Here is a 27121-nt window from a genome sequence, read left to right on the forward strand (position 1 = left end):
TATTGAATGACCTAGCCCGAATATCGAAATAGATCGTTAATTATCGGTATGAATAGGTTAGCTCCGTCTATGAGACCATGCGTTAGCACTGAAAGGTTAATATTCTTTGTCGAGTCATTGTAGCCGCCTTTAGCACTAAAAGAAACAGATAATATTATGAACCAGACCTACGGACAATACTGTAGCCATTGCCTATAATAGACAATCTGTTCTTTTTTAAACAATGGTATAGCCAAATGTTTTTCAAGGCCACGTGGATAGAGGAAATTCAGTTTGGGACTGATTACCTTTTGAAGAAATATTTTCAGAATAGTATAATATACTATATAAAAGAGACACAAATAGACATTTATACTTGTCTTAAGGGCCACATAGTATATACGTGGCTTATATGTGCATATAATGTATAAAGTAACTTAAAATCGCGATATCTCAGGAATGGTAACTCTTAGGAAAAAAATTGTAAGGACAATTTTTTTAGAGAATGTTAAGATCTACAACTTTGGTTTGAGGTTTTTTTTTTGATAAAACTTACCGTTTTCGAAAAAAATCCAAAAAATCTCAAATTTTGACCTTTGACCCCGAATAACTTTTGACGCACACATGGGATCGATGGGGACTTTTTAAACTTTATTTGTTATGGTAACCCTAGCTCTCCACCAAAATTTGGCTCTCCGGCAATTTTTGTTATTTGCCAAGCATTTTGATGTCTAAGTTGACCGGATTATACATTCAAAAACTGTTTTGTGGAATAACAAGCGGAGGAGTAGAACAATTACTTTGGCACGTGGTTCGAAAGCATGCAAAAGTTATAGATCATAAATGACAATATTTGAAAAACAATAGAATCATTTTCAATGACAAATTTTATGATTGCCTATCCTGTTCTAATATTGAATCTTAATAGTCTGGGCTGATTATCGGAGAATAGGCTATTTTTGGGAAAAGTTATTTACCAGCAATTTTATTGCTGGAATCGAATTATAAGATCCTATATATTAATAATATAGGTATTCAAAGTCCGCAGATAGTGTGCTATGGTTTTTATAAACAAAATGGCGCTCGAAAATCGTGTTTTTTTCAATTATTGCTCTAGAACTCCGAAGATTTTAACTTTACAACAAAAACACTCAAATAAAAATTCACCGTGATTAAATTCTGCATAGAGACGTGTTTTTCCCGATCTACTCCGACGAAAATTTTCCTCGGAAAATGCGGGTTTTCCCAACAAAATTTTCAAATAAAGTTTTAGATAAGTAATTATTTACCAATAATTAAAAAATTGGGTGACTTAAAAGCCTTCTTGGTTTAGATTATAGTTCCAGAAGCTGGTGAAAATTAAACGAATATTTTAGTAACAATTCAATTGTTAATTAATAATTTACGGTCGCAATAATAACCAAAATAATTTTGATACACTGATCAAACTTTGAAATCTTATAAAGATGAGATGCCTATTTAACATTTTGTCGACAAAATATAAATTTTTTATTTTTTTGCATAATCTTTAAATGTTTAAAAAAATAGTTATAAACAAATTAACGTTTCTCAGAAAGTTTTTATTATATGTATTATAATTTTAAAAAATAGCTAAAATGCGCATTTCAAATATCTCGAAAATAAATGCTTTAAAACTTTTTTGCAACCATTTGCAAAAAAGTTATGAAACAGCAAAGTAAACATACGATTACTACGGTGTTAATAATTTTTTTAAATTCTTTCAAAGCGTAGAAGTGAGTTTAAAGTACAAGCTAATTATTTATAAAACAATATCGATTATCAGCTTAATGGTTATATTTTAGTTAAAGATTATAAATATATTTTTTTGTAATTTACACGCGCGAAAGTAGAATAATACAGTACCGTAGCTACCCGCCCACATACACAACTCACGCGAGTTTAAGCGTGTCAGTCGCTTCGAGTGAACATTTTATCTCCGGCTCTGTATCAAGCCTACTTTCGCGCTAAAAATTACAAAAAAAAGTATTTTTAATCTTTGATTAAAATATAACCATTGCACTAATTTTTGACATTCTTTGTGAGTAATTAGATTGTACCATAGACTCACTTTTCAGCTTTGAAACAATTAAAACAAATTATAAACAATGGAGATATCGTATATTTATTTTGCTGTTTCGTAACTTTTTTGTAAATGGTTGGAAAATTTTTTTAAAGCATTCATTTTCAAGACCTATGAAATACGCATTTTAAGTATTTTTTAAATTAGAATATAATAAACAATTTCTAAGAAATGTTAATTTGTTTATAACAATTTTTTTTAAACATTTAAAGATTATGCAAAAAAATGAAAAATTTATATTTTGTCGACAAAATATTAAATAGGCATCACACCTTTATAATCTTTCTAAGTTTGATCAATGTCTCATGATTATTTTGGTTGTTATTGCGACTGTAAATTGTTAATTAACAATTGAATTGTTGCTAAAATATTCGTTTCATTTTAACCGGCTTCTGAATTTATAATCTATACCAAGAAAGCTTTTATTTCACTAAGCTATATAATTATTGATAAATATTTACTGGCCCAAAAAATTTATTTGAAAATTCGAGATTTTGTTGGAAAAACCCACATTTTCCGAGGAAAAATTTCGTCGGAGCAAATCGGGAAAAACATGCCTCTATGTAGAATTAAATTGGGGTGAATTTTTATTTGAGTATTTTTGGTGTAAAGTTAAAATCTTCGGAGTTATAGAGCAATAATTGAAAAAAATACGATTTGTCGGCGCCATTTTGTTTATAAAAAAAGTAGCACACTATCTGTGGACTTTGCATACCTATATTAATAATATATAGGATCTTATAATTCGATTAAAGCAATAAAATTGCTGGTAAATAACCTTTCTTTGTACTTTACTAATTAGACCAACGTATTATAACTATTTTTTTTTTTCAAATTTTAAAGATTATGCAAAAAAAAAGAAAAAATTATATTTTGTCGATAAAATATTGAACAAGCATCTCTTCTTTATAATCTTTATAAGTTTGATCAATGTATCATGATTATTTTGGTTATTATTGCGATCGTAAATTGTTAATTAACAATTGAATTGTTGCTAAAATATTCGTTTAATTTTCACCGGCTTCTGGAATTACAATCTATACCAAGAAATCTTTGATGTCACTAAGTTATTTAATTATTGATTAATAATTACTTACCTAAAACTTTATTTGAAAATTATAGTTTTTGTTAGGAAAACCCGCATTTTCCGAGGAAAATTTTCGTCGGAGCAAATCGTGAAAAACATATCTCTATGCAGAATTTAATTGCGGTCCATTTTTATTTGGGTGTTTTTGTTGTAAAGTTGAAATCTTCGGAGTTATAGAGCAATAATTGAAAAAAATACGATTTGTCGGCGCCATTTTGTTTATAAAAAAAGTAGCACACTATCTGCGGACTTTGCATACCTATATTATTAATATATAGGATCTTATAATTCGATTCCAGCAATAAAATTGCTGTAAATAACTTTTCCATGAATTTTGCTAATTAGCCCAGAGTATAAAGATTTCTAGCTGTTTTGCACATTAAAATAGGACGAGAAAATAATTTAACAGGTACTGTGGTATGTTACAACTTAAAAAAATAAACTTTTTCATGGACATCGAATCGTTTTTCATCCATTTTTTTTTTATTTATTTGGTAGTAAATTATTAGAACTCTCGCAATTCTAATAATAAACAATTAATATTAAATAGTGTAGATTTCTATTTCTAGTTAATCCATTATCTAAATGCTAAGGGATAAACACATAATCGTGGAGTTATTCTTAATCTGATTATCTTTTTTTTTTTCATTAAATAAAGTGTCATAAATCTAGGCCAATAAACCATTGTCCTTCATATTTTTTTCTACTTCAATTGCGATGGAATTTATATATTAGAAAAGAGACTTAATGTAGTAAACAATTACGATAATTGATGGATTCGACCGTTACTTGATGGAAGTTCATTTTATCTCACAATAAAACACTGAAAACTTTTGATTTCTATACTTCCACAAAATTTATTATTTACAACTATGTGACTACAGCTGTTTCGGCAGAGTGCCTTTCTCAAGTGATATAATTTACAATGTGTTTGCCTTTTTAAGTCTCTAACTGAAGAGGTTGAGGAGTGGGGAGCTGTTTGTCTCGAGTTGGTCATTCAGAATTATATCTGTATTTTTCAGTTTATTAATTTCCATAGATTCTAAAAAAGATAGCTTAAGGCCTTTATTTTGGATATGCAGAATTTGAAACTCTTCATTGAAAGAATGATTATGATCTAGAAGGTGAAGTGCGTATGTAGAAGTGTCTGTTTTTCTATTGTTGAATGCCCTTTTGTGTTCTGCTATCCGTTTGTCAAAAGTTCTGCCAGTTTGACCGATGTACGTTTTCGGACAGTCACCACAAGTTAGTTTGTACACACCACTCTGTAGTTGCTTTCTCTTTCGGCTTTTATTGTTCTTAATATATTTGCTTAAGTTGTTGTTAGTTCTGAAAGCTGGTATTATTCCTTTCTTTTTTATGTATCTGGCTATTTTTGTTGTTATATTGCCAGTATATGTGAGAGAGCAGAAGGTACTGGGTTCTTTCAACAAACAGTTTCTAACAAACAGTTAACAAAATTTTAAATCAAAAACTCCATAAGAAAGCCCTGAAATTAGTGTATCCACCACCACAGAAAGAACCCAGTACCTTCTGCTCTCTCACATATACTGGCAAGATAACAACAAAAATAGCCAGATACATAAAAAAGAAAGAAATAATACAAGCTTTCAGAACTAACAACAACTTAAGCAAATATATTAAGAACAATAAAAGCCGAAAGAGAAAGCAACTACAGAGTGGTTTGTACAAACTAACTTGTGGTGACTGTCCGAAAACGTACATCGGTCAAACTGGCAGAACTTTTGACAAACGGATAGCAGAACACAAAAGGGCTTTCAACAATAGAAAAACAGACACTTCTACATACGCACTTCACCTTCTAGATCATAATCATTCTTTCAATGAAGAGTTTCAAATTCTGCATATCCAAAATAAAGGCCTTAAGCTATCTTTTTTAGAATATATGGAAATTAATAAACTGAAAAATACAGATATAATTCTGAATGACCAACTCGAGATAAACAGCTCCCCACTCCTCAACCTCTTCAGTTAGAGACTTAAAAAGGCAAACACATTGTAAATTATATCACTTGAGAAAGGCACTCTGCCGAAACAGCTGTAGTCACATAGTTGTAAATAATAAATTTTGTGGAAGTATAGAAGACAAAAGTTTTCAGTGTTTTATTGTGAGAATTACGATAATGATACAATTACTAACAGTTGGTAATTAATCATTTAAGGAAATAAACGATTAGCTTTATATTCGAAAAGTCATTGATATCATAATACGTATACCTATAGTTTACACATTATTGCAATATTTCCTAAGTGTGTTTACCCAATAAAGTTAAAGTAAGAAAAAAGAACATTACGTTAAGAACAATAAGAGTCAACAGAAAAAGCAATTACAGAGTGGTGTATACAAACTGAAATGGGGTCACTGTCCAAACACTTACATTGGTCAAACTGGCAGAGCCATCGACAAACGCATAGCAGAACACAAAAGGGCTTTTAATAATAATAGAAGAACATATTATAGTAAAACCTGCCATATCCGGATCAATGTGGCGACAGACTGATCCGGATATGAAAAAATCCGGATATCAAGACCACTACTTTTTTTATAGTCTCTGAAACGTTTTCTCCTTCATACGTTCCAGTAATCAACGCCGTCAATAACTTTCGTCGATAGACACGTTTTATAGATTCTATAATACATTATTTCGCCATCTTTTAGTTCTTTTAGTGCGTTGTCCAATAGCAGGACTGCCTTTCTCGGTAGATTTCGGTAGATCCGGACGGCGCAGAACCGTCCGGATAAGGGGAGGTCCGGCTATGACAGGTCCGGATATTGCAGCTTGTACTGTATATGTACGCACTTCACCTTCTAGACTCTAGACCATAATCATTCTTTTAATGAACACATTCAAATTCTTCATATTCAAAATAAAGGTCTCAAGCTTTTATTTTGTCTTTGAGATAGATCCAAGTGTTTTCAGGATCACTATCTACTTGGTGTAAACTCAAAAGAAAGGTTTTCTTCTAAGTCTTGTTGGAAATAATTTTTAAGGAGTTTAGGGATAAGATTTTTGCTTAGGGGTCTTCTTTTAAGGACTTTATACAAATAAAGTCACATGGTGACGAAGAACTAAAGGCTAGAATTAAATGGTGCGCAATGCATTCAAAAGTGGAAACCCACTCTCACCAACATAAACCTAACTAGTCAAACGAGATTAAGAACACATAAAATGTTATGATGGAGGCTTTTGAGATGTGGTGCTACCGGAAATGAAATGAAATCAAATTAAATGGAGGCATTTGAGATGTGGTGCTACCGGAAAATGCTGAAAATTTCCTGAAATACACACATCAACTAAGAAGTCCTCAAACGGCTAAATAAATATTGTGAGCTTCTAATATCGTCAAAACAAGACACTTTTGGCACTTTGGAGATATAATGGAAGACATCAATGCCTGATTATCCAGGAAAAAGTAGAAGACAAGAGACGGATCGTTCATAAAATGCTCTCATAGTTGCTGATTATAAGAGATTGGAACGGACTCGGCACCTTTTCTGTTTTTCTGTACAGTAAACGATTGACAAAAGTTTAACGACATTGTTATGGGGATAGCCAACGCTTTAACACAGGCACGACACTGAAAGAAGAAGAAGAAAAATAAAAAAAAATATGAAAAAACAATTTTTAACAAACTCTTTTCTTTAGTTACGAGTGACTAAAATTAGAATATAAAAAAATCAACTAAAAAGCAAAAAATAAAAAAATTTAAACTCGAAGGATTATTCGAAAAAAACTGTTTAGCCAGATTAAATATACAAAAATCTCACACATTCGTTAAAAAATTGAAAAAATCTAACACATTCGTTAAAGAAAAGCGTGGGGCGCGAAAAGTAAAAAAGTATCTGTTCTCAAACCGTTTATTCGAAGAAGACGCGCCCCACGTTTTTCTTTAACGAACGTGTTGGATTTTTTCAATTTTTGAACGAATGTGTGAGATTTTTGTATACAGTCGAACCCGCTTATTGGAATAGCCTTCGTGCCAAGCAAAAATATTCCTATAATCGGGATATTCTAATAACCGATCATCGGTAGCTAGTAGAAACGTTTCGGGACCTCAAAATCTTATTCCTTAAACCGAGATATTCCTTTAACAGGTATTCTAATAAGCGGGTTCGACTGTATTTCTGTCTAACAGTTTTTTTTTCGAATAATCCTTCGAGTTTGATTTTTTTTTTGCTTTTTGGTTGATTTTTTTACATTTTTAATTTTAGTCACTTGTAACTAAAGAAAAGCGTTTCTTAAAATTTTTTGTTCATATTTTTTTATTTTTTAATTTTTAGTCTTACACTTTTCAAACATTAAAATATATCGTCATGTTTAAATAAGTATTTATATGCTAGACACATTTTTTGCATTTAGTTCAACATTTGATACATACATTGTACATTTTCTGTAATTTCTTCATACATTTCTTAAATCAAAATCATTATTTACACCTATTACAGTTTTCTCAGTCTTTCCATCTCTTCTAATGCTCGACTATTGCACGATGTAGAGCCTGTTAATTTCCACTCCATCCATTAAGGGTTAGTAACAAACTTTTAATTAATATGCCAAAACGAATTCTAATGTTAATTGTAGCATGAAACGTCTCTACCTAGGTGGTTTTTCTAAGACTACGTTAAAAACACGAATTTTTTGAATGCGAGCTTTGGTTGAAGTTTTGTCTCGTATCGTATTGAAATTTGACACGAATAAGCGCTGATGTTTATATAAGCAAAGATATGAGTGTTCAAAATCGTCGCCGCTTAGGATGTCTATAAACATGGTGTACAAACATGAAAAGTAGTCGAAATCGCCAAAAAATTTGAAACTTATTGTTTATTTACGAAGTATAACGTAAAAAGTGAAATTATGTATAGTTCATATAATTAGCTACAATCTGTAAAAGTTTCAAGTTTCTACATTGTAAAAAACAAGAGAATTTCATTTTCCATTAAAATCGTTTTTTTTTATTTAAACAATTAATAAGCATAAACAAATTTTTTTTGACTATTCGTGTATTGTTTCCGCGAATGCATAATATGTCTGCAAATATCATTCATGTGCATTGAAGAAAAGGCAGTCAAATTAACGTCTAAAGATTTGACCCAAACGATTGAACAAAAGAAAAGCGTTTAAAAATATCCATCTATTCTGACTATGCTCACTTGTGATACGGTCTCGATTGGTTAAAATACTCGTTTAATGGTCTTTTCACGAATGATTTTAACACCCAATCAGAGCCCGTATAACCACTAATACCATACTGTCGGTGTGCGCATGCGCGGGGATCAATCAAATTTTACCCTCAATCGATTCGCCGCTAAAGAAGAATATCTTCAAAAATTAAAAATTTCATTGTACATTTATGTATATGCAATATTTTTGTCCGTGAGTACATTTGATATTTTAATATACACAAAATCTAATTGCATTAATAGATAATTATTTAGAATTTGTCATACAGTCAAAACTGTTTATAACGAACTTCAAGGGACTGCCGGTTTTTGTACGTTGTAGCCAGTGTTCTCTGTAAGCAGTTCTATCTGTTATAACGAACAGGTTGCTATAAACGATATTACACTGGTAGCAACAGTCAGTTCGTTGTAACTTTATGATGCAAAAATGTGTAACTTAATCTATAGGTACTTATAATATGTTATAACATATTACACATATGTTAATATGTTATTAATATATGTGTTTATTGTACTTACGTAAATCTAAATATGTACATACATACATACATACACATAATAAATATGAAGATATTGGAATTAGTACAGGTAGTCAATAAACAATAATCATAATATAACGAGTTCTCAAAATCGTTGTACTATAAAATATGGGCATACGTGGAGCATTTCGTGGTAATATCGGTACCTCGGAGAAGTACAATACAATGCCCATTTTCGTAACCTTACAGGAAAGCAATTTTAAATTTTTTTCAACAGAAAGTGTTATTGCTAAAGTTATTTATTGGGATATGGAAACAATAGTATATTAGGACATTGTCTAATCTATTGTCATTTAAATCATGCATTTGTTATAATTGATTATTATATAGTGTGTAAAAAGGTCATAATTGAAAAAAAAATGGATGTTGTATCTCTCCGAGGTACAGATATGTATGCTGTAACCAATATTTCAACTGCTAGTGTTCCAAGAGATATGTTCGCTTTAACCGATTTGTTCGTTATAAGCAATGTAAATGATTTTTTATTTTATATGTCATTTCACGGGACCTACTATTTTGTTTGTTATATCCGATTGTACGTTGTAGCCGGTGTCGTTGTAAACGATTTTGACTGATTTGTAATAATTAAATGAGTTTTTGAAGCTAAATAAAATTAGCTAAAAAGTTGTATTTCACTGAATCTCTAAACCCACAGAAAAAAGTGACAATTTATAAAAAAAGTAGATTCTGAGATTTTTTTCATCTCAGTGGTATTTATGGGTCAATAAAAAATTAAAAATCGCCCGGTTTTTTTGTCAAATATATCTGGCAACACTTCTTTTATTATAATGGGGATGTTCACTAATTTTTAAATATAGTTAAATTCAATAGATTACAAGGTATATAAAAACGTAACAATCATAAAACTGTTTAAAAATGTATATTTTTTAAAATAAATGAGTTCATAATGTTGATTTTCTTGGAGGCTATAAAAACGGTACCCTGCAGCGAGGCTACGGTCTGTGACGTCAGCAGTCGTAACGTCTTTGATCGACGACTAGTTTTGTATACTTATTTACTCAGTGTATTTGAATGTGCGCAGTTTTTTACGTATTTAATTATTAAAAATAAAGCCAAATAAGTGGTGTTTTGTTCCTGGGTGTGTAAATACATCAAAAAACAGTTCTGACAAGATTTTTATTACCGTTCCAGCCAATTTAAAACAGAAAAAGAAATGGTTTGTTGCAGCTAGAACTTAAAATAACTAACTTAAAGAACTATATGAGCCTTAACCCATAAAAAGTTCACTCTTCTTTTATTTTTATGAATTTCAAAAAGGATTTTCTTAATTAGTAGGATATAAATATTTGAATTGTTATTGGGAAAATCTATAGTTTGAATAGCAAGAAGAACAGAGAGTGAATCGGAAATAATTGTTGCAGATATATCTTCTGATTCTTTAAAATATTGCAGGGCGTCATAAATTGCTATGGCTTCAGCACTTATAATGAATACGTTGATAATGACTAACGCATAATGAATATGCTGATAGTTTGGCTAAAAAAGCTGTTGAATATGGTACTTCACATAATCGTAAGTTTTGCATATCTGACTTAGTTAACACTATTAAGCATCGAGTTAAAAATCAGTGGAGTCAATCATGGCGAGATTTTTGTAAACAATCCAAATCTCAGTATTCACTGATTCAACCTTCTGTTCCAAATATATATTGGTTTAAAAATTATGTAGTACCTCGAAGATATATAACAACATTAATTAGAATGAAGTTTGGACATGCATGTTTCCCTCTACATCTAGCAAGAATTAAAGTTTTTGATTCAAATCTTTGTACAGAATGTCAGAAGGTTGGTGACTTAAATCATCCTTTCTTTGAGTGCGCAAAATATATTGCATGCACATATAATTTAATCAAGATTTAATAAAATGTAATGTTTTTCCACCTTTCAATGTATCCTATCTATTGTCTCTGAACAGCAAGAACATATATGATTGTTTAATGAAATTTATCTGTGAAACTAAAATTAACCTCTAAACTTATTAATCCTGATAATTTGGTATATTATGTACATATGAAAAAAGAAGAAGAAGAAGATACATAATGGAAAATGTGGTGAGCAACTTGGACAGTCCATAGCGGCCAGCTTTTGAACTGAGTAGAGAGCTGTAGAAGAGTTTGCTATGGAACTCTAAGGACCTCATTGCCTTCCTTATGTATGAACAGAAAACAAAAAAAGTTGTGACTGGCTAAATGACACCCAAGTCTATGCCATAAAAAAAAACATTAGTTTTCTCAGGATTCGAAAAAAATAAATGAATTTAAATAGCATTGGACCAAGATTTTGCTCCTACCCCCTTAAAGAGTAAATGAAAAAGTTTCGGGACCTCAAATTTGTATTCCTTAAACTGGGATATTCCTAAAAACAGGATTCTAATATTACATACAGTAAAAGTAAACCTTGAAAGAACTACATGTGGATGTAGGTATGACTTTATATTATATTAAAATCATTAATAATTTAGTGAAAAGATTGGTTGAAATGAAAATGTATAATACCCAAGTTCAAAAATATTTTTTACCTTGGAACAGTTGTCAACTCGAAATACGAAACAACCGAAATAAGATCTAGAGTTGAAAAGGACATAGCAACATTTAACAACATGCATGAGAAATATTTTCACCCATTGCGACATAATGTCTCTCCCACTAAAAATGCGGCTGCTAAAATGTTATTATTTCCGGTCTTGCTATATGGCGCAGAGGCCTGGACAATAATGGAAACATTAATGAAAAAGCTAGAGGCATTCGAGATGTGGGTATACCCACGTATCCTCAAAATATCCTGGGCGACCCACACCAACGTACAGGTATTGCGTCGAATGGGAAAACAAAAAGAAATCTCTTTTACAATTAAGAAACGAAATCTTAAATATTTCGGTCATATCATGAGGCATGATAAATATCGTATACTCCAACTGATAACGCAAGGTAAAATAGGGAGCAAACGTGGACCCGGAAAAAAAGACACTCATGACTTAAAAACTTACGCCAATGATTTGAACAAAAATCGATCGAGTTATTCAGAAACGCCTCAAATGAAATTAAAATTGCCATGATGATAGCCAACGTCCACAACGGACAAGGCACATGAAGAAGAATAAAAATATTTTTAATACACCTAACCAAGATAAAGTAATAACCAGCCGATGTATGTATACAATATGCATGCGTACAATGCATGCATACAACTTTCTCAATTTTTTTTTGTGGAGTATTAAGCATTTATTTGTTTAGCTTAAAGAAGACATGGAAAATTATATGGAATATACACTCAGTAAAGCTGTGGTAGATTTATTTTTTTACAAGATGCCAATAAATCATACACCATTGTTACATCTACACTACAGTCGGTAGTTTATACGAATCGGCTTTCTGAAAACCTTCTTCCATTTTATTTGTTTATTTTTGTAAAACCCAAAATATGTCCTTACAAACAGTCTATCCACTTTAAACTAAGCAAATTCACTATAAAACTCCAGTTTAACCCTGATAAAACAAGAAGAGAACAAAATAAAATGACCTGAAACGTCAAACAGGTATATAAACAGTAACACTATGAGAATGGCGCGCGCTTGGGGTATGCAACTAGTGACGTCAGGCCAATAGAGAAGCGTTCTTGAAATTTAAAATAATGCTAGATTTCTAATAAAGATTTTTTATAGAAAGGCTTTTTCAATTTTGTTGAAATTTTGGACAATTATTCCTAGGGTGTTTCTTAATCGTTTTACATGTTTGAAATGACTTTTTAATTTTTTGTGAACATCCCTATTTGATTATTTTCAGTTAAGTGACGTATATTGCGTTGTATACTGTAATAATTCTTTTTTTCTCTCACAGATCTAATTTTGGATATTTCCGTAACATCTTTGAAGGTTGAAAGGATAACGTATATTCTGGGTGTGACAGAAAGCAAAATAAGCATTTTCCGCATTTAACTAATATCGTAATGTAAGAACAAGGTCGACGAAAGTGATTTGAAGTTAGATCAGACTAGTATAGTAATAGCCGCACCTTTTGTAATTAGACATAAAACCTAGAATCAATTACCTAACTTGAATTGGATTATGTAAGTCAGATTTTAAGATTCTCTGCATGATTGGTTTGCTCTTCAAAGACGCTACGTACAGAATAATTTCTATTCCCTGCTTTCCACGTGTCACTTTTTTGTAACAAGAATGCACAAAGTAGTGTGGTTAAAAGAAATCGATATTTTTTTTCTTTTGTCCAAGCACTTTTTACTTTTTTGAGATGAAAAAATAAAATCCTGAAAGTTTCAGCCCTTAAAAAAATTTTTTAGAGGTGGCTCAACATTTTTTTTTTAAAAATCGCGTTATTTTTCTTTTTTTCGACTAATCGAAATAAAACATTCATATTCCACGTATTTATTCCGTGCCTTTATTTTTTCACCAAGTATTTTTCTCTTTGAATATCATCAAACTAAATGAAAAAACTCGTTAAAAGGGTCTAGGACTCTAGGAACACCTATATTTTTTTCTGGAGCCTTTTATACTTATGTTTTGTTGATTGTAATGTTTTTTTTTTATTTTTCTAGGTGAGTACAAGTGCTTAAAAATTCATTTCGTAGTAAAATTACTCTTTGACATGCATAAAATATGAAAAAAAAAATGTTGGACAGGATATTAACCGCGTATTATAGACTAAGAGCTGCTATAGGTGAAATTTGCTAATCATTTTAGGCACGATAAGACCGTATAACATAAATAGTAGAACCTAAAAGAAAACGTGTGAACACTATGCGTCACTTTTTAGTGGCACATCCGTCAACAGTGGCGCATCAAACTTTGAACTTATGGACGGGATAAATAAATTAAAAGGTACCCTTCCTCAGCCCCAGAATTAATTTTTTTTCATTTTTTTTTAAGTTCTATGTGATTAAAAAATAAGACTCAGCGTAATTTTAACCCACCACCCCTTTCCCCCTTATCCCACCATCAAAGACTTAATTTTTATTTTTTTATTTTTTTAGGGTGGTTCCAATCAATATTAAAATTTCAAAAAATTCACACGCATAGTTAAGAATTTTACAAAACACGTCTAATTTTTATAGACCCCTAGGTTGAGTGTACATAACCTCAAAAAAAATTATTTTGGAAAAAAGCGTATAACTTTTTTTTTGGTATGTCTGCAGGTCTAATTTTTTTTAATCTGGTGTATTTTATCAAAAACTATATTTTTACTTTTTTTCAGATTCTTCCGTAAGGTTCGCCACCTTCAAAAATCCCAAAAACTGGTTTTTAAGGGGTTTTGGGGGATTTTCCCTGTTTTATAGACTTTAAAATGGATCAAATCAATGTTTGTTTTATAGGTTATATGTAAATTAGAGTGACTGAGTCCTTTAGAAAATTTAAAAACGGGAGAAATATGTTCAAACCCCCAAAAGCGAACCTTACGGAAAAATCTGAAAAAAAATTAGAAATATATTGTTTGATAAAATACACAAGATTAAAAAAAATTAGACCTGTAGCCACACCCAAAAAAAAGTTTCCTTTTTTCCAAAATCAAATTTTTTTTGAGGTTATGTACACCTAGGGTCTTTTTGTGGGAATTTTTTTAAATTTTAAAATTGATTGGAACCCCCTAAAAAAATATAAAAACGAAAAATGAAGCTTTTGTTGGTGGGGAGAGGGGGGAGGGGTGGTGGGTTAAAATTACGCTGAGTCCTAGTTTTTAATCACATAGAACTTAAAAAAATTAAAAAAAAAATAAATCTGGGAGTGAGAAAAGGTACCTTTTAATTTATTTATCCCGTCCATAAATGGAAAGTTTGATGCGCCACTGTTGACGCGTGTGCCACTAAAAAGTGACGGCACAGTGTTCATACGTCTTCTTTTAGGTTCTACTATTTAAGTTATAGGGTCTTATCGTGCCTAAAATGATAAGCAAATTTCACCTATAGCGGCTCTTCGTCTATTAATGGAGCCTCTTAAGTTTGATGAACTTTTATGTGTAATTTTCCATACTCGTTAATAATTGATAATACATTTTTATCGAAAATTTATCAGAAATACTGTAATTTTTAAGTTGGCAAATTGAAATTGACGCAAAACACCGGAATTATAGATTATTTCAAGGCTAAAAATGTAAGTTCATTTTCGATGAAAATTATGCATAATGCAACATTTTCAGTTATGTTCCTCTATATTTACTTTCAGTAAATATTATTTACTTTCTTTTTAAATATAGGTGTTCCTGTAAAGATTTTTTTCATTTAGTTTGATGATGTTCAAAGAGAAAAAAAACTTGGAGAAAAAATAAAGGCACTCAAATACGCGGAATATGAATTTTTTATATCTTTTAGTCATAAAAAAACGAAAAATAACGCAATTTAAAAAAAAAACTTGTTGAGCGACCTCTAAAAAATTTTTCATATTTTTTCATTACAAGAAAGTCAAAAAATAGTAGGAAATAGTGAAAGAGACTTAGAACAAAAACTGGAACAATGGAGACAAGCTCTGGAGGAAAAATATTTAAAACTTAGTAGGACCAAAAACAAGTTGCCTTGGTTGGACAAAAACAGAGTATTTGGAATGTTCATTTAAAGATGGAGTTACTACAAATAAAATGGTATCTTTGGATGGTGAAATGATTGTGAAAAGCAATAGTTTTAAGTACCTAGGATCGGTATTACAGAGTAATGGAGAAATAGATGGAGATGCATGCAGTAGAATTAGGGCTGGATGGATGAAGTATAAAGAAGCGAGTGGTGTGTTGTGTGACAGAAAAACTCCAATGAAGCTGAAGGGAAAATTCTATAAAACAGCCATAAGACCGGCTATGACGTACGGAACTGAATGTTGGGCAGTGAAAAAGAAAGAGGAACAACGAATGCATGTGGCGGAAATGAGAATGCTTAGATGGATGAGTGGAGTGACAAAGAAGGATAAAATTAGAAATGAGTATATTAGGGGAAGTCTAGGTGTGGCACCAATTGGTGCCAAAATGAGAGAGCATAGGTTAAGATGGTTTGGTCATGTTCAACGTCCAGACGTTAATCACCCAATATGAAAAATAGCTGAAGTGCAGATTCCTGCAAGGAGTAGGAGAGGAAGACCAAAGAAGACCTGGGGGAGACGATAAGGCAGGACATGTTGGTACAGAGGATTAACATTGATATGACCCAAGATAGAATTGTGTAGAGAAATGCAATTAGGGAAGCCGACCCCGCATAGGGATAAGGCAAAGAGAATGATGAAGAAAGTCAAAAAAATGCTTAGCAAAAGAAAAAAATATCAATTTTTTCAACCACCCTAATCCACGGGTAAAGTCTATCAGGACCAAATTTTAAAATTCTATTTTTTTGTTACCACATTTTTTTACTATTTTTAAGGAAACTTACTGATTTAACTTTGTACTACTTAAATGCACACATAATATTGTTTATGTATAATTTACTGTGAAATAACTAAAACCACTAATTTTTTTACAGTTTATTAAAAAATTAATAAATGGCAAAATAAAAAGAAAAATATAAAAAAATACAATATTATTACTCTATCTACATACTTACAGCAAAACAAGTAAAAACTAAATATCCAAAATAAAAATTGGAACAGAAAATAGAGAGAGTAAAATTGTGTTAACTTTTGTTGTACACAATCACCACATAATACTTTCATATGTTCCATACATAACCAGTTTTTGCATAATAGGCGAAAATACTTAGTTTTTCGTTTTTACAGCATCCCCGTTTTCCTGGGCCTGGATCATCCCATCCCTCTTCGTTTCCTGAATTGCAGAAAATTTTGCAGCAAGTAACCGCAATGTTCTCGGTATATGCATATTTAGCGTTCTTATTTTCATATTTTTTTGGACTAAAACAATTCTTAAGACGTTACTTCGTACCAATCGTATCGGAGCGAGTAACGACTATTGTATCTACTTTGATTACTCTGATTACTTCGTACCCGTACCAAACGTATTAGAGGGAGTAACGACTATTGTATCTACTTTGATTACTCTGATTACTTCGTTACTTCGTACCAATCGTATCAGAGCGAGTAACGACTCTTGTATCTACAACCAGTACACTTGATTACTTTCTCTTTCTATGAAAAAATACCAATCGTATCCCAGCGAGTAACGGACGGGACCGGTATTTTACGAGTTTTATCGAATATCGTTATCGGTATGAAGCGTTTTTAGGGTGTGACGGAATACCTATACAAAATACCTACCTACTGAGAAATACGATTCTCGATATGATTACCGGTACTCAAATACAAAAGTAACAAAAGTAATCATAGCAACCAAATCAATTTTATCCCTTAAACAGATCGGTGATGGTCGTTGTTACGTATATCGGAATACCTATACAAAGTACCTACCTACTGAGAAATACGATTCTCGACATGATTACCGGTACTCAAATACAGAAGTAACAAAAGTAATCATAGTAATCAAAGTATCGAATACTGTAAATGATTACTTTATACAAAAGTAACGATTTGTAACGAATACTCGAAAGTAACTATAATCAACATCACTAACGCAAAACAGTGTATATTTGAAAAATGAAATGGGTGAGTCACAAAGTTTCACAAGAAAAAAGCGAATATTTCGCGAAATTAATGACAGATCGAAAAACTAAAAAATACGTCCTCAATATTTTTCAAAAATCTATCGAATGATACCAAACACGACTTGCCACGGAGAGGGGTGGGGGTTAAATTTAATATTTTAAATACGAATCCCGCGATATTTAGCGAAATGAACATCAGATCGAAAAACTGAAAAATACACTTATTCAATATTCTTGAAAAATCTGTCGAACGGCTCCAAACACGACCCCCCACGGAGGTGGGGTGGGGGATTACTTTAAAATATTAAATGGGAGCCCCCATTTTTTATTGCAGATTTGGATTCCTTACGTAAAAATAAGTAACTTTTATCGAGAAATTTTTTCGAATTATGGACAGATGGCGTTATAATCTAAAAAACGATTGTTGGAAATGGAAAATTAAATTAAAAATGGACAAGTCCCCACTAAAATGGTAAACTTTACTTAACTTTTTTTGGTTCACAACCCAATAGGTCCACAAAGCGCTGCACATTTAGCATACTTTGCTTCCTTACCGTATTATTCGATCTGTAAATAATAAAAGCACTTATAGCTGCAATATTAGCCAAGTTGTAGAGCAGGGGTCACCAATTATATTTCCTTAGGGGGTCCGTTTCGAAAACCTATTACACTTCCGGGGTCCGGAGTTAACACTACCTGTCTGGTTGTTCCAATTCGGTAAACAAATCAGAAGGGTACACTCCGAAATTTTCAGGCAGAAATTGTTTTTAACAGTTTTTTAATACATAAATCCAAAACGTCACCTTTTTTGCTCCCGAAAATATGTTTTTAGCATTTTTGGGTCATCTTAAACAAAAAAGATTTTCTGTCATTTTTCTCAAAACTTAGTAGATTTCAAGTTTTAAGCGATTAATAGTCTGAAAAATGAAGCTTGAAAATTCATGTTTACATTATTATTATTTTTGCGGTGGTCAAGTGCCTAAATTGAAATTTAAACATTCAATTTCAAGATTCTGATGAGTTATCGGGGTTTATTTCAATTTCGACCGTTTGTTTTTATTTGGGTGTTTAATTAGCACATTGGCAATAATTAATTGAATAAATAAATAAATCATTAAGAAAAAAATATATGTTAATAATAAAGTATAAAATTTTAATAAATGTTGGGCATTTTTCGCATATGTACGTATGATATGTATAAGTGCGACAGAGACGCACCATAAATTGCGATATGCGGCGGCTTAAAAGTCGAGTGGACTCACATAATTAGCAATTAAAAAACAACGGTCTATATTGAAGTAAGCCACGATTACCCGTTAGAATCTTGAAATTGAATGTATAAACTTCAATTTAGGCATTTGGCAACCTGAAAACTAATAATTTACATATGAGTTTTCAAACCACGAAAATGCATAAGTGTTTTCACATTTTAAATCGCTTATAACTCGACATCTATGAACTTTTGAAAAAATTACAAGAGACCTTTTTTTTTAATACAATTTTCGGGGCTAAAAGGTAATTTTGAATTTGTATACAAAGATTGTTTTGCCCGGCATCCTGGATCCCTTTTGATTTGATAAGGGGACATTTTTGAACAGGATCCACAAAAAAAAAAACGAATAAGAAAATTTGTCATTCGGAAGCGGCCTCACAATATGGAGTAATATGGAAAGGAAACCTAATATCCGATTATTTTTTGGCCACTGTAGAGTTGAATACTTTCCTGGTACAATAAATAAAATATAAATTCATTGTGTATTGTTTTGATGTTATTATCAGTAACACAGAAGTATTGTAAATTGTTATTGAGAATATTTTAAAAGTTAGGGATTTATAGTTTGGATGTTAATAACGTCTTTCTCAAGCTTTTAGACATCTTCAGTTTTGTAAATAGTTATTAACTTTCTTGAAATCCTTATTAAAACAGAAATTTAAAATAAATAATCATACTTAGTACGAAATGGTAAATAATCTGATATTTTTTCTACATTAGTTTCAATGCAAGCTGTTTGTTGCAAATTTAAATTACTATTAAATCTGAAAACTATTTTAACTACATACATGCACACCTGAAAAGTACTCCCACTTAACATATAGTAGAGAGAAAATGAATATAAAAAACCCACATGACAATTTTATATTACCTACAGTTTACTTAAATTCAAAATTAATGATTATAATAAATATAACAATAAAGGGAAATTTACAAAAAACTCTTTACAAAATTAAATTATCAGTGAGAAAAATGACATTTTTTATTATGTACAACCTGTCTGAAGTTTGGAGTGAGTTTGGTGCAACTGATTCTCGTTGGGGAGTTGAGATGTTCATCTGTTAGCTGAGATCTGTACCGATTTTTAATATAATAATATAATATCGTATGGCATTTTTGCCGGGGAGATCCTTTCGGATAGTTCCGGCGCCATTTACATCTTTAACCCTGTTTTAAGTAACTAGTGCCGATGTACACTAGCCCAGGGGGACCGACGGCTTTACGTGCTCTCCGAGGCACGGTGAGACGGCTCGTGTCATTATTGGAAATGAAAATGGTTTGTCTTTGGCAGGGCTCGAACCCACGTCTACTGGCGTATGAGGCCAGCGTTTATGCCGTTACTCCACGGCCGCTCACCGATTTTTAATAAAGTCCATTCCTGATAAGGCGGCTTCGCACACATAAGTTGAGTCAAACATAATATATATGTACAATTTCGTGACCAAACATTTTCAAAATTGCCAAACGCTATATTTTGAATTTAATGACGATCCGCACAAAAGTATTGGCCACCATTTCATCCCTCTTGCTATATTATAAGAGGTAATCATACGATCTACTATATCTACTCCACTAGAATAATTGTAGAATGTAATCTACAATTATAATGTAGACATAGAATGTAATATACAGAGATAACCAATAACCAGTGCTTTCATTAATTTTGTCATCCCTGTGCATACTAGAAACGACCAATACATTTTTATTCTCTTTTGGAACGTAAGAATCAAGCGTCATTTTTTCACCATAGGCGCAGTGATTGAAGAATTTACCTGACTGGTTTTTACATTTGTTAGTTCCTATGGTAATTCTCTTCTATTAGCCATTTTGTTAGCCAAATTGTTGCTACTACTGTAAGACGGTGTTCATTCACTAAATGGTGAACTGGTAAACCAACGCTCAATAGTAACGTTTCTATTAGACTGAGATACATATTGCACCATTCTTTCTGTTACAACAGCAGCAGCAGTTGAATTGTTTATTTTATATTGTCCATCTAGCTGCGTTTTTGCGTAAAATTCTAAATGATAAGTGTAAAATGTGTGGGTATAAACTGTAGCAATCATCTTGAGCCCATACCTATTAGGTTTTTTCGGCACGTATATTTTAAACATAGGAGAGGGAGTAACGAAGGCGATGAGCGCAAGAGATCTTAGAGAGGGCCAATGGGATGATAGAGTGTCATGGAAATTAGGCATCGGACAACGTCGCAAGACGTTTTAAAACCGATTGATAGATAGATATTTTAAACATGCAACTTCCTCTAAATGCAAGAAGCAATTCATCAAGCGTAACATATTCATAAAGTGCACGTATAACGCACTTTATAGTTTTCTACAAAGGTATCCATCATTTGTCGAACTGGAACCAGCTTATCTTCTTTTCTCCTTTCTTCCTCAGTGTTGGCATTTTGGAGCTATCTTATATTTTAAACTATTTCTAACAGTGAAATTGCTTATTGACAAATATTTTCATTACTTCATTCTTTATTTTTAGTATTAAGTATTGTTTTTTTTTTCAGATCGGATTCAATTTACACCTTGCGAAGATCTGCACCACCGCCTCTATGGAGGCGGATCTTGTGTACCATCATCCGCCGCTCGCCGAAGAACGATGAGCCCGAAGAGCGGTACCGCGTAGTCGTTCCCAATCACCTCGTGCCCCCGAAAACGCCGCGAAAAGAACACCCCAACGGGCGCAGACCCGACAATCGCATTAGGACTACAAAATATACGCTCCTCTCGTTTCTACCGCGTAATCTACTAGAACAATTTCATAGGGTCGCGAATTTGTATTTTATTTTTATAGTTTTGCTCAATTGGTTCCCGGCCATAAACGCGTTCGGGAAGGAGATCGCTATGATCCCGGTGATGTTTGTGCTCGGAGTGACAGCTGTCAAAGACCTGTTCGAAGATCGTAGAAGACATAGTAGCGATAAACGGATCAATAATTCAACTTGTAGGATATATAACAGGTAAGCATTATATGTTTATTTTATTCGATGACTTGGAATCACAATAAGCCCATAAACAGACGAGCCACTCTGCAGCGCTACTCTGTGGCGCCACAAAGTGGCTTAGACAAGCGATATTGTAGCGCCAACGATTTTGTAGTGGACGCCACGAGTAGCGAGGATTGGCGACAGTTGCTGGCCACTGTTGCTCGTCTGGAATGGCACGTTTAATTTATATAAGAATTTACGCTAATCATCGGAAGATACTTTGTGGCGCCACGGAGTAGCGTTGCAGAGTGGTTCGTCTGTTTGTTAGCTAACATAAATACAGATTCTTTAACGTGGTTAATATTGTGAACCTCTTTTATATGCGATTTGTTGTCACATAGGATTTGTCCGAAGTAAATATAATATGATAAAATCACTTAGCATCAACTATTTGTTTGTTGAGTATCTAATGTTGCTATAGCGGTCCATTACAATTGTAACTTGGTATTTCGAGGAGAGAGACATGTACTGCCGTGCTAAGCCCAAAGGCGGTAACTGATTTTTTATCGAAAATGAGATTTTTGTATTTCTAGGTAGGTTTCATTATATTATAATGCTTCTACAACTCCAAAGACTTTGTAAATATATTCTAGATACCCATTATAATACTTCTGCAACTCCAAGAACTTTGTAAATATATTCTAAATACCCTGTTCTACCCTAGAAATACAACAATCTCATTTTCGATAAAAAATCAGTTACCGCCTTTGGGCTTAGCACGGCAGTGTAGTTCTCGGATAGTTTTTATTTATTCTCATCGACTTCAAGTCGGGTAATTTAATACATTTAAATCTGTAATAAAGAATTTAAACCCAAACACTGTTTGTTTTTAAGCTTAGTTCCAAAGTTCACTGAAAATAGACTGATAAAAAATCAAAAATAATAAAAAAAATTAGCGGAATCCGGTAAGCTATGGAAAATGTATCTATGGTTAGTACAATATAAATCCCGACGCGCGTCATCCGCGTCATAGCAAGTGCCGTCACATGATACCAACACAAAATATTTAAGTCCTGGGTTTAGCCAAGTACACTGTAATTACAGCCACTAGACAATTTTTTTATATACATATATCTTCGTGGAAATAATATTTAAAGATCTCTATTAATGTAAAGTTAAAGAAATACACCATACATAACCAGCACTAATTTGCTTTGCTATTATAATCCACTTCTGCAATGATTATGTGATATATTGATTTAAACTGAATTCATCATTTTTTTTTAATTTGACAACAATGTCAACATTGACGTAGATGATTCACTATATTTTGACCCCCCTGTAAACTGCTTTATTTACAGAATTAGAAAAAAATGTAAAATATAAAAGTTATTCGATTTTTAAATTATGATTTTTTGACATATATATCATACTAGTGACGTCATCCATTTGGGCGTGATGACGTAATAGACTATTTTTTTTAAATAGGAATAGGGGTCGAGTGCTAGCTCATTTGAAAGGTTATTCGATTCCCTATTTAGTAATATAAACATTAACATGATTAATGAATTGACATATAAACATAATTGACACAAAAAGAAGAATGTAGATAATTTATTTATTTCAAAATACATTCTACTGCTGTCAGAAAACAGAAATAAATGTTTATTGAACAAATAAACATTACTTGTCACTTAAATTCAGTGTTTAAGCTGCCACCCATCTGCCTCTTGGCAGTTTGAACATTGAATTTAAGCAAAAATAAATGTTTATTTGTGCAATAAACTTTTGTTCCTGTTTTATAACAGCAGTAAAATGTATTTCGAATTAAATAAATTACATACATTCTTCTTTTTGTGTTAATTAATTTAATTTAAATTTTCTTTTGGACACCCTGTATAATTAATCATGTTAATGTTTATATTACTGAATAGGGAATTGAATAACCTTTCAAATGAGCTAGCACTCGACCCCTATTCCCATTTAAAAAAATAGTCGATTACGTCATCACGCCCAAATGGATGACGTCACTAGTACGATATACAGGGTGTCCCGGAAAATAGTGCGTTCCTTTAAGGTATGGAGAGAATACACAATTTGGAACAAAAAAGTCCTATACCATTTTTTTCAAAAGTTAAGCGTTTCCAAAAAAAAGTTAACATTGTTTTCCATATACCTGTATTTTAATGTTTGGAAATTTTAATAAACTGGCAACATCGTACGCACTACGGCATAATAACATAATAAGAACTCGTTTGTGATTGTGATTAACAGTATTTAAAATAATCCAACCTAATAGTAGGTAATACTACTTATGTATTTACTATTTGTTTACTAAAATTATTTTCTTTTGAAATGTATTGAAATACCTATTGCATAATTTTAAACGAATTACACACATCTTTTAACATAAAAACACATCTTTTAACTAAACTAGTATTATGTATTTAGTAAGGTTTAAATGGGTTGAATGCTGAGTATTGCTGAGGGCTTTAACTGAATTACATAGTTTTAATAGTTTACAGTGGAACTTAAATACACCAGATAATGTCTCAGTAATTTTTTTACTTTAGAACTGAAATAACTAAGTTGTACTTACTTGAAAATAATTAATATACCGAATAGATGTTTCAAGTAACCTTTTACAAACACCATTCATAGGTAATAACATAATAGGTAATACATTCACTATTAGAAAACATTTTCGGCATTGACACTAAACAGGATTCTTTAAAACTATCTGTTTACTATCATCTTCTATCTATTTACATGGGACTGTCTATGCTTAAATTTGCGTACCGCACATAGTTGTCAGATTTAAATTTGGATACCAAAATACATTTTCATTTTTTGGTCAAACGGTTGCATTTAGAAAAAAATGTTAAGAGTTTTTTGTTCTACATGGTGCCTTCTACCTATACCTTTAAGGAACGCACTATTTTCCGGGACACCCTGTATATGTCAAAAAATCATAATTTAAAAATCGAATAACTTTTTTATTTTACATTTTTTTCTAATTCTGTAAATAAAGCAGTTTACAGGGGGTCAAAATATAGCGAATAACCCTGTACACCGTGTTTATACTTTACTAACCATAGATCATATAAAACAATAGTAGGTACTGTACTGTTTGATACACAAATTTGTTTTATAATTTTAGTAAATACTTGAACTAATAACAACACAAATTAGAATGAAAAGATAACACTGACATGTTGTCGCTAGGTTATTTATTGCATGATTAGTTTTCTATTGGCAACAAAACAAATTTGTCCCTCTATTGATTTGTGGGGTTATTTTTAATAAAATAATTTTCACTCCCGAGGAGGGGTGGCATCCACCCCAGGGTAAAGGCGCAAGCTGGCACCATGTCATTTTTGTTCCTCTAGTCACTCACCAATTTTGTGAAAATCGATGGAGGTTCAACAAAATCGGAGGTAATAGCTCATACCCACCTTCAGTGACTGTACTATTATTGCATTAAAATAATTAAACTTAAATTGTTGGGAACTTCTTAGAAATCACTAATGCTATGCCTTTAGTAAATTGATAAAAACCAGAATGAAAACAATGGGACGTGATTATAAGGTAGGTATACAGCCACTGCCATTTAGTGTTTTGATCAGTAAGAATTCATTCATTCTTGATAATTTCGGTTAGTTTTATACATATTTATAATAAAGTAGTTATATAGTTAGTATTTAGATTCACGTCACGGGAAATGCTTTCATGAAGACGGCGTTTAGTGGAATTTGTTGCTGTTTGTGTAGTTTCGAAAAACGTACTTGTGCAATCGAAAGGAAGCAGTTTTCAACGTTTTAGATCCTTTGTAATGTTACGCCCAAATCACACGGACCACACTGCAGCGCTACTCTGTGGATCCACAGAGTGGCTGAAACAGGCGATTTTGCGCCGGCGACTACGCTGCGAAGTGGATCGTTTGGAAGGATGCGGCGGGTAATGTAATGGGTGAGAAAAAAAGTTTGTTCAAATGATTAAAAATGTGCCGGTTAATATTTTTTTAAAAAAGTGTGTTCGTCAAAATCAGTGTTTGTAATGTCCATAGTTTTAAATATTTTATAAAATTTCATACTTAAATAACTTTAATACTTAAATAAACTCCATAAATGGAATTAAGAATAACGAGACAAAAACAGCTATATCACAGAAAGAAGCACATAAAAAAGCAACCAGTACATCTGGTATCCGGTATCCTATAGGTGTAAAATAGTTTGATACAACCTGACAACCGAGTGAAAGTGAAAAACATGTTAGCTTGCAACCCTCTTTTGATTGATATATTATCGTTTTGTTTTCAACAACAAACAATAAAACCTTTTTTGACCTAGAATGGGACCCCACTATTTAACATAAATAAACAAACAATATTGTGAATACCTATTTGTTTTGTTCAGTTCAAATGCATCCAATGTCAGTGGCGTAACTAACGCCAATGCAACCAATGCGGTGCATTGGGGCGCAGGCCTTAGGGGGCGTAAAAAACTGATATTCTGGAAAAATTTTAGTAAAAAAATATGTTGAAGCAAAACTTCCTGTAGCTTCCCGAAAATAAACAATGTAAAAAAATATTCATGGTATTTTATTCCGTTAGCGCCATAATAGACGGGCGACTTTGGCCGGGCACTCTGTGGATCCACAAAAATAGTTTCCGATGATTGACCGTGTGTTTTTATGTGGCGTGGACGTTGCATCACAGACGAGCAACTGTGGCCGGCCACAAATACTCCTAGTTGACGGTATAGAACATAACTTATATTTCAATAATAACTTTGAAATTTCATGTTTCAGGGTCTCTATTAGTCCCAATTACTGCAGCAGTGGAGCCATGTTTTTATTTTCACGGTGCAAGTAGATGGCGCATAAATCGTTTAATTTTCGAAATTTTTTTATGAAAATTATTTTACATGTACATACTTATTTTAATAATAAATGCTCATGCAAATTTTCAAAACAATTGGTACAGTTCTAGGTCTGGATCCCGCGTATGAAAAAAAAGTTGATTAATAGCAAGCTGAAAATTTGTTAATAGTTTAAGGGTGTCTAGTCGGACAAACTTTGATATATAGGAACACTGGAACAGGGGAAGTTTTAATTGTGGAACAGGGTAAAAATTTGGAACGGTCAGACCATGAAAACGTCACATGTATTTTGTCCGACAGTACTTCCAAGTGATTTGTTACCCTTTCATTAAACTCTGATCCAAAAATCAGAGTGGAACACGTAGAATATATCAATTGGCAGGAATTATGACAAGTGATAAATAGCAGTCTGATTTTGGCATAAGAGTTTAATGAAAGGGTAACAAATCAATTGGAAGTTCTGTCTGACAAAATACATGTGACGTTTTCGTGGTCTGACCATTCCAAATTTTTAACCGGTTCCACAATTAAAACTTCCCCTGTTCCAGTGTTTTCACATA

At 32.2% G+C, this 27121-nt stretch overlaps 1 protein-coding gene across 3 annotated transcripts in view; it reads left to right on the forward strand.

Annotated features, from left to right (window-relative positions):
* Window positions 1-27121, forward strand: part of LOC114343020 (phospholipid-transporting ATPase VD) — a 346327-nt gene that overhangs the window by 108846 nt on the left and 210360 nt on the right. For all 3 annotated transcript variants that reach the window (XM_050645083.1, XM_050645085.1, XM_050645084.1), the window contains exon 3: window positions 21262-21714. In XM_050645083.1, the coding sequence (XP_050501040.1) occupies window positions 21262-21714 (453 nt within the window). The remainder of the gene's footprint in view (window positions 1-21261; window positions 21715-27121) is intronic.

Source organism: Diabrotica virgifera, chromosome 3 (assembly GCF_917563875.1).
Source record: "Diabrotica virgifera virgifera chromosome 3, PGI_DIABVI_V3a".
Classification (NCBI taxonomy): Eukaryota; Metazoa; Arthropoda; class Insecta; order Coleoptera; family Chrysomelidae; genus Diabrotica; species Diabrotica virgifera.